The sequence below is a fragment of the Muscardinus avellanarius genome, assembly GCF_963383645.1.
Source record: "Muscardinus avellanarius genome assembly, chromosome: 15".
Lineage (NCBI taxonomy): Eukaryota > Metazoa > Chordata > Mammalia > Rodentia > Gliridae > Muscardinus > Muscardinus avellanarius.
Window position 1 is genome coordinate 87,226,746 of NC_137801.1, and position 13,722 is coordinate 87,240,467.

General features: G+C 51.1%; 1 protein-coding gene across 1 annotated transcript; it reads left to right on the top strand.

Annotated features, from left to right (window-relative positions):
• Positions 1-1,499: 1,499 nt before the first annotated feature.
• IL1B (interleukin 1 beta) lies at positions 1,500-10,495 on the top strand (the record flags this gene model as incomplete). Its single annotated transcript, XM_080711440.1, has 9 exons — positions 1,500-1,691; positions 3,615-3,704; positions 5,041-5,102; positions 5,854-5,923; positions 6,670-6,871; positions 7,820-7,882; positions 8,084-8,248; positions 9,261-9,391; positions 10,286-10,495. The coding sequence occupies 9 exons, from the start codon at positions 1,500-1,502 to the stop codon at positions 10,493-10,495; spliced, it is 1,185 nt and encodes a 394-aa protein (XP_080567566.1).
• Between the last annotated feature and the right edge of the window lie 3,227 nt (positions 10,496-13,722).

The window sequence follows — 13,722 nt, forward strand, 5'->3', positions numbered from 1 at the left end:
GCGCTGGCTTAGGAGACCCTGTTTCCAAATAAAAATGTAAAAATAGGTCTGGGAGTGTAGCCCGGAGGTAGAAGGGCTTCAAGGAACCCCAGTACCACCAAAAAAAAAAGAAAAGAAAAGAAAAAAAGAAAGAAAGAAAGAAAGAAAGAAAGAAAGAAAGAAAGAAGAAAGAAAGAAAAAAAGAAAGAAAGAAAGAAAGGAAGGAAGGAAGGAAGGAAGGAAGGAAGGAAGGAAGGAAGGACAAGGTTTCCTTGGCATCTCAAAAGTGTAATAACAGCTCAGCCAACAAGAAAAAGCCACGAGAAGCCAAATCCCTCGCCAGGCCCAGTCGCTTGCTCTTTGAGCCCTCTCTTCCAGACCAGAGAAGGAAAATAGAATCCGCCTGTCCCCTTTCTGAGTCCAAGAAGGTATCGGGCCCGCTGACAATGATGCCATAGCCGGGGTGACACATCTGAAATTCCAGTACTCAGGAGGCTGGGACAGGACGGTCACAGGTTTGAGGCCAGGTTCAGCAACTTAGACCCTATTTCAAAATAAAAAATAAAAAGGACTGGGGTGTAGCTCAGAGGTAGAATGGCCCCTGGGTTCCATTCCCAGTATCAAAAAAAAAAAAATGCCATAAGAGGAAGGGCAGAGGTTTTAAAACTAAAACACATATTGTCAGTCCTGATAAGCCCATGAACTGATGAAACAGAAGTGTCCACAGGAGCGGGTATGTGAACAAAGGACTTGGTCAGTGCCTTCAGAGACCAGAGGGGCCCGTGGAAACACTGGGAGGGAAAACATGGCAGACTCCTAAGAACAGCATTAGGGTCAACTCCAAGAATGAGACGGTGCTTGGGACAGTGGCAAGGCCAATCACCGCTTAGCTCTGTTCCGAGCAAGGAGGAAGGGCCCCTCGCACGTGCGCTCCCATGTAAGAACCGACCCACCATGGCTCTGTTTGACTTCGTGTTCAAAATCGTTGAGGACCAGTGGAGCGCCCGGCCTTGGGGACGGGAGCCAGGGAGCCCAGGGATGGGTGCAAGATGACACCAAGGCCTTTGGTGCTTTGCATTGATGCCTGCCTCATGTGGCACAGGAATGCCCTGCCCGCGTGGAGGGGAAGTGGCTGGAGGGGAGCTGAGTGACTCAAGGGCTGAAGAATTCCCCACAAAAACTGGAGCCCCCTGACATCCCGGCTCTGCCACTTCCTGGGGTCCAGTCACCACCCGCATGGACGTCATTCTTGCGCTCCTCTTTGGGGCAACCATTTCCACAGTGCGTCTTCTCCGCTCCCGGGGTGAGCTGTGTCCGTGGAGGAGGTGGAGGGCTTGGCGCTCACATTGTGTAACTTGCCTGCCCAGCACACGAGCTTTCACTTCCTGAGACGGGCAGGATGGTGGACGGCTGAGGGTCCAGGCCGCGGGGCCGGGGCAAGACCTGGCTGAACAGCAGAGACCGTTACATCCTGCGACATCGCCCCACACTCCAAAGTTTCCCTGGAGGAGAAAGACGCCATGCACCGCTTCAGCCACGCGGGGACGCCGGAAGCCCAGTTCACATCTCTAGGTCTTGTTTTTGGCATCTGCTACCCGTGTTCAAACAACAGTCTGCGTGCACCATATGGCCTGCTAGGTCGCACCAGACATCACCAGGGCTCCTTTCAGCTGGCAGGAGCCAAGCTTCTAGAAAGCTACAGCTCAGAGATGGTGAAGTGGGCCAGGCTTGGTAGCCTGGGCCTGTCCTCCCAGTACTTGGGAGGCTGAGACAGGAGGATTGAGCATTGTTCCAGCCTCAGTAACTTAGTGAGGTGCTCAGCAACTCAAAGAGATCCTGTTCCAAAATGAAAAGAAAAGAAAAGAAAAGAAAAGAGCTGGAGGTAGAAAGCCTCTGGATTCAGTCTTCAGAGGGCACACGCACGCGTGCGCGCACACACACACACACACACACACACACACGAATAAGACGGCGATGTCATACCCCCTGTCCTCGCCCACTCTCATCCTCCTTTGCTCAGCTTGGAGTCACACTCACGGAGGGAGGACATCTCTGTGTTCTCTGTCAGAACAGCTCACAAAGCCACCAGTCCACCAAGCCCTGCTGGCCACCGCCCAAAGGCTTTGAGGAAGATATGCCCCCCCCCAGAGACTTGGATAACAGTTATTTATTTATTTATTTACGTTGGGGATTCTACCTCTGAGCTACACTCCCAGTCCTTCTTATTTATTTATTTTCTTAAACAGGGCCTTGCTCGGTTGCTGAGGCTGACCTCTGACCTGGAGCCCTCCTGCCTCCAGCTCCCTGAGTACTGTGATGTCAAGAGTGTGCCACCGCACCGGGCACACAGTGGTTAATTTGCATAGTAGATTCTGTCCATCAAGCCACCCAGACAGGGCTTCTGGGGAATCAGCGAGACCAGACACCAATCTTCTCAGGGCTCAGTGTTGGGAACCAGACTCACAAGAAATGGATACGGTGGACAGATTTTCAACAGAACGTATGACTTACCTGAGAAGGGGCGCTCCAGCCTGCCTTCCTGATGTTAAGACACTGGGAGCCAAGTTACAAACCAGAAGGTTGCCTGGCAAGCAAACCCATGGAGCCACCCCAGCCCCACCTCAAAGCCCGCTGTCTCTGTGCCTGGGATGCGCTCCCCTGTCTCTGTCAGGGCTAAGGCAGGGTGAGCACACTGCCCAGCACGGGTGGGCTCGTGCCTCTTTGCATGAAAACACCGTCAAATTCCTGCTCACCCGTTCAGAAAACAGACCCTTCAAGTCTGCGGTCATTCTGAGCTAGACTCGGCTCTAAAGAGTCCGCCGCCTCCTGGGGAGCCAGAGAGGTGAGCGAGGGCCCCATTCGGTGGCATAACAAGTTCCTGGACTCATGCACCCGTTCATGACCTGGTCACTCATTGATTCTACAGTGAAGAGCTGCCCAGGCCAGTGCCCTCGATGGGCGCTCTGCTGTTAAGCAGAATTCTGTTTAACACTCTGGGTTAAAAAGAAATCTGGTAACACTAGGCATTGCCAGGAGATATAACCTCACTGGGCGTGGTGACGCACACCTGTAATCCTACTGCTTGGGAGGCTGAGACAAGATAATCGCAGGTTTAAAGTCAGGTTTAAGGCCAGCTTCAGGACCTAGCAAAACCTTCAGCAAATTAGCCAGACTCTGTTTCAAAATAAATAAAGGAAGGAAGGGAGGGAGGGAGGGAGGGAGGGAGGAAGGAAGGAAGGAAGGAAGGAAGGAAGGAAGGAAGGAAGGAAGGAAGGAAGGAAGGGTTGGGCTGTAGTTCTGAGGTAGAATGGCCCAAGTTTCCATTCCCAGTACAGAGAAAAAGAAAGAGAGACAGACAGATAGACAGACAGACAGAGCCAGACAGGCAGAGGACAGAGAACGGGGGAGAGGGGAGAAAGAGAATGTGAATTTCCACTGGGTTTTCTTATAGAAACAAAAGTTTGGCCAAAAAAAAAAAAAAGTTCCTTTAGGCAGAGAATATCTCCTCTGTATTGTAAGAAAGGACTGTGGTCGTGAATGCTTGATTCATCATCCCCCATCTTTTCATGCAACATATAATTAATATGATTAAGTCAGGCTTCATTCACTGGTCACCCTCACCGTGTGGTTCCCAGGTGACACAGCGGAGCTGCTGGCGGGCCTGGCAGGGTCACCTGGCAGGGTCCCCCGGCCCTGCCAGGATCTCGCACCCCTGCAAGCTGCAGGTGCCGGGCCCTCTCGGTGGAGAGCTCCCAGGCCAGAGAGTGGCACTCGATCCAGACTGCGAGGCTGTTGTTGATTCTTTATACCCATTTATCCGTCTCCAAGCGGGAAGGTCGCTAAGCTTCAGTCCAAGGAGCTATGGGAGCGGACGTGTGTGTTTGTGCGTCCTCCGCTGCGTTCCAGAGATGCTATATTAAAACGTTCTTCTAACCCAGGAAAATCCAGTATTTTAATATCAACATCATCAGCACGGGGCCATAAGAAACACCATGCTATTTGCACAGTGACTCGTTTTTCCAGGTGTGTCACGTCGGCCCCCCGCCCTTGCTCTTCCACGAACCAGGGAATTACTTTAGGGTATCCCCCCTTCCCCGCCCCCCATCCAAAGGTTCTCACCAACCCTCTCCCCTCCCCCATGCCTTGGGCTTGGTTGTGAAATCAGTTAACCAAAGGGGAAATTTCTCAGCTCTTTACTTCTGCTTTTGATGGCTATAAAACAGTCAGGGAGAAACTGGCAGATAGCAGATTTCTTCGAGGTTCGAGGCTCAACAGGCTGATCCGGGATCCTCTCCAACCAGCTTTGCTGTCCAAGTATGACTTCAACTTACTTACATCTAGGTCTTAAGAGCCTCTGCTCCTGCTCCTCCTCCTCCCTCTCCTCCTCCTTCTCCTCCTCCTCTCCCTTCTCCTCCTCCTCCTTCTCCTCCTCCCTCTCCTCCTCCTCCTCCTCTTCTCCCTCCTCCTCCTCCTCCTCCTCCTCCTTCTTCCTCCTTCTTCCCGCCTCCTCTGCCTGAGAGTTGGGATTTTGCAAACAATGTCAGGTGGACTGTGGTGCTATAACATATCTGGGAATGAATACCACTTATCTGGCTGCTGGTTTCTGAGCAATTGATGCCAAGTCTTGCGTCCCAGTCCTCCTAGCGATATGTTCCCAGGGGTTTTGTTATTGTTGTTGCTGCTGCCGGGTTTGTGTGTGTGGTACTAGGGATTGCACCCCGGGGCATTCTACCTCTGAGCTACACCCCCAGCCCTATTTTTATTTATTTTGAAACAGGGTCTCGCTAAGTTGCTGAGGGCCTTGCTAAGTTGCTGTGGCTGGCCTCCAACCTAGGATCCTCCTGTCTCAGCCTCCCAAGGACTGGATTGACAGGGTGCACCAGCATGCCTGGCTTTCTGGTTAGGATTCGGTTCAGCCAAAGCTTTCCTCTAGGCCCAAGAGGCAGCTTGTTCACGCTCCTGTTAACTCATGCTGAGGCCCTTTCTCTGCGAGCCTGGTGTGTGCTATAAAGAGGGACCCTTATAGCCACGCCTGTCACTCACGACCTCTTCTTTACACAGGTGTCTGAAGCGGTCATGGCAGTGGTACCTGAACTCATGAGCGAGGTGATGGTTTACCCCTGGTAAGTGGGGACACAGGGACTAGTAGTGCGAACAGGGCCCCCTGTCACAAGTGAAGGTTACATGAGCCTGGAGACAAGCTTTGTCCGACCAGATTCCTCAGCTGACAGCAAGCAGGATTCCAGGTTGCCACGTTTAAAGATGAGGTCCCCAGTCCAGGTCGAGCCTGGGGACCTGGACCCCGCCTGGATCTCGCTGCAGGCAGAATTCGCTGCAGACGTCACATGGGAAGAATGGATTCCAGGTGGACCCTGCAGGGCACCCTTTTGCTAAGCGTGGTTTGAGTGAGAAGAGCTCAGATTTTCGCTGACTCTTCTGGGCTACAGTTCAGGTCTCAGGATCTAGTAGGGTGCAGCCAGGATGCCAACCTGCATGACCCATAATCTGCCTTCTACATGGCTCCTTACCTATCCCCATAAAACTTTCTAGAAGTGTTGAGGAAGCCTTGAGTGACATGATGCTTACAGTTTTGTTTGTTTGTTTGTTTGTTTGGTTTGGTTGTTTGTTTTTTGGTGGTATTGGGGTTCCTGGAAGCCCGTCTACCTCCGGGCTACACTCCCAGACCTATTTTATTTTGGGAAACAGGGTCTCTTACGCCAGCACGGCTGGCTTCGAACCTGCGCGATCCTCCTGTCTCCACCTCCCAAGCGCAGGGATTACAAGCGTGCGCCACCACGCCCGGCCTGCTTGCAGTTTTATGAACTGGGAAGACCTTCCTGCACAAAAGAACCTTAGTTAGGACCCGTCACTAAGCTTCGTCTTTTTTTATTACAGTGATGAGAGCGACCTGTTTTTTGAGGTTGATGGACCCAAACAGATGAAGGTGAGCTTGTGGGCCCCACTACCCAGCCCCCAGAGGGGCTTTGAAAGGGAAAAGCTCATAGGAAAGGATTCTGGGTCAGCTCACTCCCTGGGACATTCTGTGATGGAATGGTTTGCCTCTTTCACTGTGCTTTCTGCCTGGTGCTGGCTCACCAGGAGCCTCCGCTCCGAGCAGGACTTCTCCCTGGCCCAACTCTCCCCCCCCACCACCACCATTAGGTCTCCTCTGTTCTGTCCTGCAAGCTTCAGGGCCATTATCATGCCTAGGGGCAACTTCAGTTGGGCCTAAATGTGGAGTTTCTCTGAATAACAGAAGAGTGTCATCCTATGTCACAAAGAGTAACCACTCTTATGGTATCTGCAGAACGCAATGAGAAAAGGGACCCTGTGTCCAACAGTTGAGCACTTATTGGTGAGCCAAGGTGAATAGAAACCATCGCAGTGGTTATTGTGATGAATGATTAAACATTAGAGCATTCGGGATGGGAAAGGGAAGAAGATGTGTGCGTGTGGTGAGTGTACGGTGGGGCAGGTGTAAAGAAGATAAAGTAGCCATGGGTTTTAGCCCTCGAGAAGAGCGGGTGCAGTGTCAGGAAGCCCACACAGTGGTGGGGAGTGCCACTCTGTACCTGTGGGTGGCACAGACACAGGGGTGGTTGTCCGAGCCTGGTTACCTCTGAGGACGCTTCCTGCTCTCTGTGGCTGGCCTGGCCGCCCTAATGCACTCGCTCCCTCGTTTCTCCACAGAGCTGCTTCCAAGACCTGGGCCTCTACTCGCTGGAGGATGGCATCCATCTGGAGGTCTCCCAACAGCACTTCAACAAGAGCCTCAGGCAGGTGGTGTCGCTCTTCGTGGCTGTAGAGAAGCTGAGGGTGAAGCCGGTTTCTGGGCCACAGGCTTCTCAGGAGGACGACCTGCAAACCCTCTTTTCTTTAATCTTTGAAGAAGGTAAGCAGTGCCAGCAGAGAGCAGTGGACCTGCTCCCGGGCCCTTCTCCCTCCATCCAGTCAGCAGCCACCAACCTCTCGGAGCTGGAGCCCTTTAAAGGCCCAGAAACAAGGAGAAAACAAAGGAACCAAGAAACCGAAGCAATCCTCTCTTTGGCTGAAAACCAGCCTTCTCTTTGCTTATTCATTTTTTGCATTGTAATTGTACATCATAGGGAGGTTCGGAGCGACACCTCCACGCCTGCGCACAGCACTTGGTGGATTTCTCTCTGGTCCCACCCCGTCCCCGCGCCTCTCTCCCCTTAGTGAGACCAGCAGTAATGGCTTCATATATAGACATAGCCTCATGTGAACTGTCTTCTTCTCCTAGCCTCCTTCCCCTCGCTCCTCCGCTGCATCCCTCCCACAACCCCCTCCTCTGTTCCCTGTCTCTCTCCTTCTTTGACTCAAGTCCCTTTGGTTTCCTGTTTTCTCTCAATGGACAGAAAGCACCTCACCTTTGACTTCATGCATCTGGCTCGTCTCGTTCAGCATAGTACACTCTGGTCTTGCCCGTCTCCCTGCTCTTCGTGGCTGAGTAACTCTGTTGTGTGTATTCACCACGTTTTCTCTATCCACTCATCTACTGAAGGACACCGAAGGTGGCCCCATAACTTGGCTATTGTGAATCGTGCTGCAATGAATATGGGTGTGCATAGATCACTATAGTATTCTTTAATTTTTTTAGAGAAGATACTAAGAGGTGGCAGGGTCACACGATGGTGCCATGCCTAGTCTTTTAAGGATCCTCCAAGCCGATCTCCGTAGTAGTTATACTTACTTCCGTTCCCACCAGCAGTGTGTAAGAGTTCCTATTTCCCCACATCCTCAACTAGCTGAAAGCTACTCCTAAAAGAAAACATAGATACCCACTTACATTTGCCGCCTGCCCACTTACTGTCGCCTGCAGGTGTGGGTCGGCTCGTGTGGTTATTAGCAAAATCTTTCAGAAGTCCCTCCGCTGTTGTCCACGGTGAGGCATCATAGTGCTGAACCCTGAGCCCATTGGACGACAGGCCCAGTGTTCTTATCCACCCCACTCTCGACCTCCTCCCGCAGCGTTAGAACTGAGCTTCCGCTCTGGGTAACGATGCAGCCTCCAAGACACCCAGCCCACCGCCCCACAGCCAGGCTCACACTTCTGACCGTATGCCTTATGTGCTCCGAATTTCAGAAGCCCTCACCTGTGAGCCGGGGGATGGCGACGGATACGTGCATGACGCGGTTGTTCGATCCCTGGAGTGCAGACTGCAAGACACGCGGCAGAAGTGCATAGTGCTGTCTGAGCCGTGCGAGCTGAAGGCTCTCCACCTCAACGGAGAGAACCAGAACCGAGAAGGTAACAGACCGGCTGGGCTGGCGCCTCCCCGGCCTCCTCGCCACTTGCGGGTCCTCCGCATTTTGAACACAGTAGAAGGCTGAGCGTTATGCCCACGAGGGAAAAGAAAATAGGTTTGTTTGGGCCCTAGCCGTGATGCCAGGTCGCCAGCTTCCGCATGCTCATCAGCTGGCGGGAGGTGTGACGGGGTGTGGGGCTGCCCAGTCAGGTCCAGCCAGGAGAGCACAATGTCATGGCTGCGTGGCGTGCGGTCACTTGAAGGACAGGCCTAACCGCCTGTGGGTTCTGTTTTCCTGTTGTGGGGGCTGAAACTAGAGTGGTGGAGAGATGCCATCCCCATCCCAGCCCTGCACCTTTGCTCTTATACCCTTCCCACACAATACCACATGGATCCTTATACAGAAGTGTCTTGGCCATTGGGCACTCTACCTCTCTGCTGTAACTGGCACGGTTTCAATTCGGTGAGCCCAAGCGTGGCTCTGGGGAGCAGCCTGGCACTGCTCTGCTGTGGCTGGACATCTGACCGCAGCCTGTCCTCCTCCCAGGCTGCTGACCCCAGAGGCAGCAGCCCTCAGAGGCGCGCTTCCTGCTCTCAGCCAGGCCGGGAAAATCCTGTCTCTCTAGCACTGAGCAGGGACAGTGGCCCCGGGCCTCCCACTCAGAGTGCTGGGATTAAGAACCAGTGTTTCTTTCTTGGAGACACATCTGAGCCATTCCCCTACCTTTCTTCCCAAAGCTCTGGGGCCTGATTTCTTCTGGGACCCTGGCTTTACTTCCTTCCTGGATTTTGCATTGATCAAATTGGCCTGCTCGCAAGGCTTTTTGAAACCCTCTCGTCTTCTTCGGGGAGACCGCTGACCCTGCTGTTGTCTGTGAGAAGCCCAGAGATCCTGTCGGAGCCAGCGGAGCCTCACGCTGGCTCCCTTGGAGGGAGCCAAATTGCACGGGTCTTGCATTTGAGTTGTCCCCACACTGCTGTGTCCCTGACCGAGGGCCTCTCGCCTTTCTTCAGTGGTGTTCTCCATGAATTTTGTGCAAGGAGGAGAAAGTAACGACAAGATGCCGGTGGCCTTGGGCCTCAAGGGAAGGCACCTGTACCTGTCCTGTGTGATGAGGGACAAGAAGCCCACCCTGCAGCTGGAGGTGAGTGAGCGCCCAGGAGAAGCCCTCCCAGTGCCCTCTGACTCACCCCCGCCATCACTGGCTTCCCAGGCCATCTCCTGCTACCTACCACCACCCCAGGAAAGCTGGGAGCAGTGCTACAAAAATGTGAAAACTTAACATGATTTTTAAGCACATGCAAGCTTCATTCCCACCGCAGAAAATCAGATCGTTCCGCTGCCATTATCCTGTTCTGCCACTGTTACCACCCAACAGAGCACACAGTGTTAAGACTAACACCATTAAACATGGTTGGGGTGTCTTTTATTTGACAGATAATGCTTAGGTGAACTAATCAGTTAAAGGGACCTGCCATCAATCTCCACTCCAATTCCACACTCACTCCACCCCCAACACCACAGTGTTATTCCAGCCAGGGCCATAAATATCTGTATACTGATAAGTGGCTGGAAACTACATACTCTCAGAAGCTTTCACCAAATCTTTGTGGGTTTGAACCTGGAGCAGTATACCTCTGAGCTGCGGTCCCGGTCCTATTTTTATTTTTGAAACAGGGTCTCCCTGAGTTGCTAAGGATATCTCTAGGTTCCTCAGGCTGGCCTCGAACCTCTGATCCTTCTGTCTCAACCTCCTAAATACTGGGATGACAGGCATGCACCGCCCTGGCTAATCTTTACATTTAAAAAAAAAAATTCACACCAACATGATGCTTCCCAGCATTAATCCTAAGATTCAGAAAAAACAAGGGCTCGTTAGCAACTGCATAGAGATTTAGGGTCCCAGAGATGATTTGGGAGTATGGCTTCTGGTCCGGCAACCTGCCTGTCCGTTCCCACTCCAGTTGGTCCTGAGAACAACACTTCTAATACCTTTGTCCCTTCCCTCATTCACATGCTTATTTCTGTTTTGCTGCAGACTGTAGACCCCAAACATTACCCAAAGAAGAATATGGAAAAGCGGTTTGTCTTCAACAAGATAGAAATTAAAGACAAGGTGGAATTCGAGTCGGCTCAGTTCCCCAACTGGTACATCAGTACTTCTCAGGAAGAGCACAGGTCCGTCTTCCTGGGAAACAATAACGGCCAGGATATAACTGACTTCACCATGGAACTCGTGTCTCCCTAGAGAGAGCACTGCCCGGCGCGTCCACAGGTCCTCAACCCCCAGGGCGGCCAGGAGGGCACAGGAGGGCTCTGTGCCAGCTGCTGCCCCTCTGCCACGCCAGGTCTCTCTCCCCTTTTCCGCTTTTCAAAGCCAGCTGGGTGGAAGCAATATTTTGTTCAAAGAAACCCTCTGTCTTTTGCTCCCAGCTTCTGATGAGCAGCCACTTCTCTATTTATGTATTTATTGATTGGTTGGTCTATTTAATTTACTTCAAGGGGGTCAGGCGGCAGCGATGTCTGCAATTTAAAGATCCCCGTCTTTGATATTTCTGGAATCAATGCGACATGAACTGGTGTGCCATCTATGTCAAGTTCTTCCACTGAGGCTGAAACTAGATGGGCTCGGATTACGTAGACGGGGATATGTATAATGATGAAGTGGGGTCATGCTAATTCAAGAATTCTGAAATAAATCTCACTGAACAGAATTTCTGCCTTGGTTATTGGCTTTTTTCTTGGTTTGGACACACACAACCAAATATAAATGGGGCCATAAGAGTTCTTTTGGGGGGCGGGGAGATCACCTCTCAGTGCTGCAAAGTACCTAGATATATCATCTCTGGCAACAAAAACAAGCCTCCCCGTCCCTCCGCTTCATTCTTCGTATCTTTCAACAAAAGATAGTTGGCGCACAATATCACCTGAAAAATTAGGCTGGCTGAGGAATGGCTGAGGAATAACAAAGAGGAAGCGGCAGGAACAGCAGCCAGGATTCATGTGTCCAATTATCCAACACATGCCTACAAGCCGGGTGTGGTGGCGCAGGCTTGTAATCCCAGTACTTGGGAGGCAGAGACAGGAGAATCGCAGGTTCACAGCCAGCCTCAACTACTTGTGACAGGAGGGTTGCAGGTTCAAGAACAGCCTCAGAAAGTAGTAAGGCTCTCAGCAACATAGCAAGACCCTGCAACTCAGCGAGACCCTGTTTCAAAAATAGAGAATAAAAAATAGGGCTGGGGGTGAAGCTCGGAGGCAGAATGCCCCTGGGTCCAATCCCAGGCACTGCAAAGCAAACAAAAAGACAGACAGACATCTATAAAGCGATGCCATGTGCTATATAGGCTGAGGGACAGAGGTGAGGCGTTCTTGGTTGGACAGGAGAGGCAGATCCGCCCATGCGGGGAAAATGAGGTAACTTGAGAAGCTGAGGCAAGACAGAGAATGAAAGGAGCATCCAGGAAGGAGCCACAGATCGCAGTGTTGAGGACGGTGATACGGGAGGCAGGCCCAAAGGGGCGAGGGGAGGCTCCCCGATGGAAAAATAAAGGAAGGCCAGGCCAGGGAGAGGAGCTACGTGCATAAAGGCGCGTGAGACTAGAAGGAAGGAGGCCAAAACCGAAGTCAGGATAGCAGAAGTCAAAAGACACAAGCTGCCAAGCGTGGTGGCACACGCTTGTAATCCTACTACTTGGAAGGCTGAGACAGGAGGATCGCAGGTTCAAGGACAACCTCAGCAAGTAGTGAGGCTCTCAGCAACCTAGCAAGATCTTGTTTCAAAATAAAAATAAAATAAGGTTAGGTGGGTATAGCTTGGAGGCAGAATGTCCCTGAGTTCTGTCCCTAATACCAAAACATAAAGACACACACACACACACACACACAGAGTCAAAAATTAGAACAAAGTAGAAGTAAATATTTGTAACTCGTATCCCAGATAAAGGGATAATTTACTGAGTATATAAAGAGCTCCCTCAAAACATTTCTGAAAACAGGACCAAAAATCTAACAAAATAATAGTCAAGGGATATTAACAGTCTATTCACAGGAAATTAACTATTATTAGATCCCTACCAAAATACAAGATTTTCAGAGCTGGGCATGGTGGTGCACACCTGTAATCTCAATACTTGAGAAGCTGAGACAGGAGGATTGCAAGTTCAAGGACAACCTCAGCAATTTAGTAAGACCCTCAGTGACTTAGCAAGAAACTGCTTCAAAATTAAAAGGGCTGCGGGTATAGCTTGGGGATTGAAAGCTCTTGATTTAAATTCCCAATACACTACACACACAAAAAAAAAAAAAGTTCAACACTGCTCACAAGAAAATCAAATTAAAGCCGGGCGTGGTGGCGCACGCTTGTAATCCCAGCATTCGGGAGGCTGAGACCGGAGGGTCGCAGTTTGCGGACAGCCTCAGCTATATAGTGAGGCCTTCCGTAACTCAGTGAGAACCTGGTTCAAAATAAAGAATAAAAAACAGGGCAAGGGGTATAGTTCAGAGGTCAAATGTCCCTGGGATCCATCCCCAGACCCACATAAAAAAAGAAAGAAAATCAAATTAAAAGCACTTTAAGACACCAGTGTTCTCCTATGTGATTAGCAAAAATCAAAAGTTTAATACACCTATTGGTGAAACTGTGGGGTAACCCCCGCTGTTACACTTTACATGTGGGGTATAAATGTGAGCTCTACAGAGGAAAATTTGATAATAACTATGAAAATCACAAACACACTTCCCTCCCGGCCCAGCAATTTTACTTCTGAGACTTAACCCATGTGATAGACATAACCCATGTGAAATAGCACATGATCAAAACTGTTCACTGAACATCATTCATAATGGTAAAAATTTTAACTAAAGAGCAGAGGTGCCCCTGTAGCCCAGCATGGGTGCAGCGCCCTCTCCTTGGCTACGCCACCCATCCCACTGCCCCCACCCCTCATGTCCAGAAGGAAGGACACAACGTTCACCGTGTCTATGCATGTGAGATTCCAAACCAGCTCTGTGTGGGTAAACTGGTACAGCCATTTGGGAAAGAAAATTGGCAGTGTCTAGTTTTTAAAAAAAGACTGAATGCCCTATGACTCAGCAGTCCCCCGTTTCTCCTCCTCAAGAAACAAGTCCAAGGCTGTTTATGGATGTACTGTTTATAAACACGTACGAAGGCCAACTGGAAATAACCTAGCCATCGCGTGTCGGGGGGAGGTTAAGTAAACCGTGGTGAGCTAGAAAAACAGGAGAGACCTTGAGACATGGAAGATACCCAGGGGGCTCACTGAGGAAAAGGGCGACTTGCACAAGGACACAGAGTTTCAGCACCTTTGCAAAAGAAGAACGCGCCCACACCTGCGACGCACCGCGACGCCGAGCATCTCCACGCGTTACATGCTAAGGGTCTATGGAGGCAGAAAACTGACCAGAAGGAAAACAGTCGTTACCTGGGGCTAGGGAAGGGCACAGTAAGGGGCA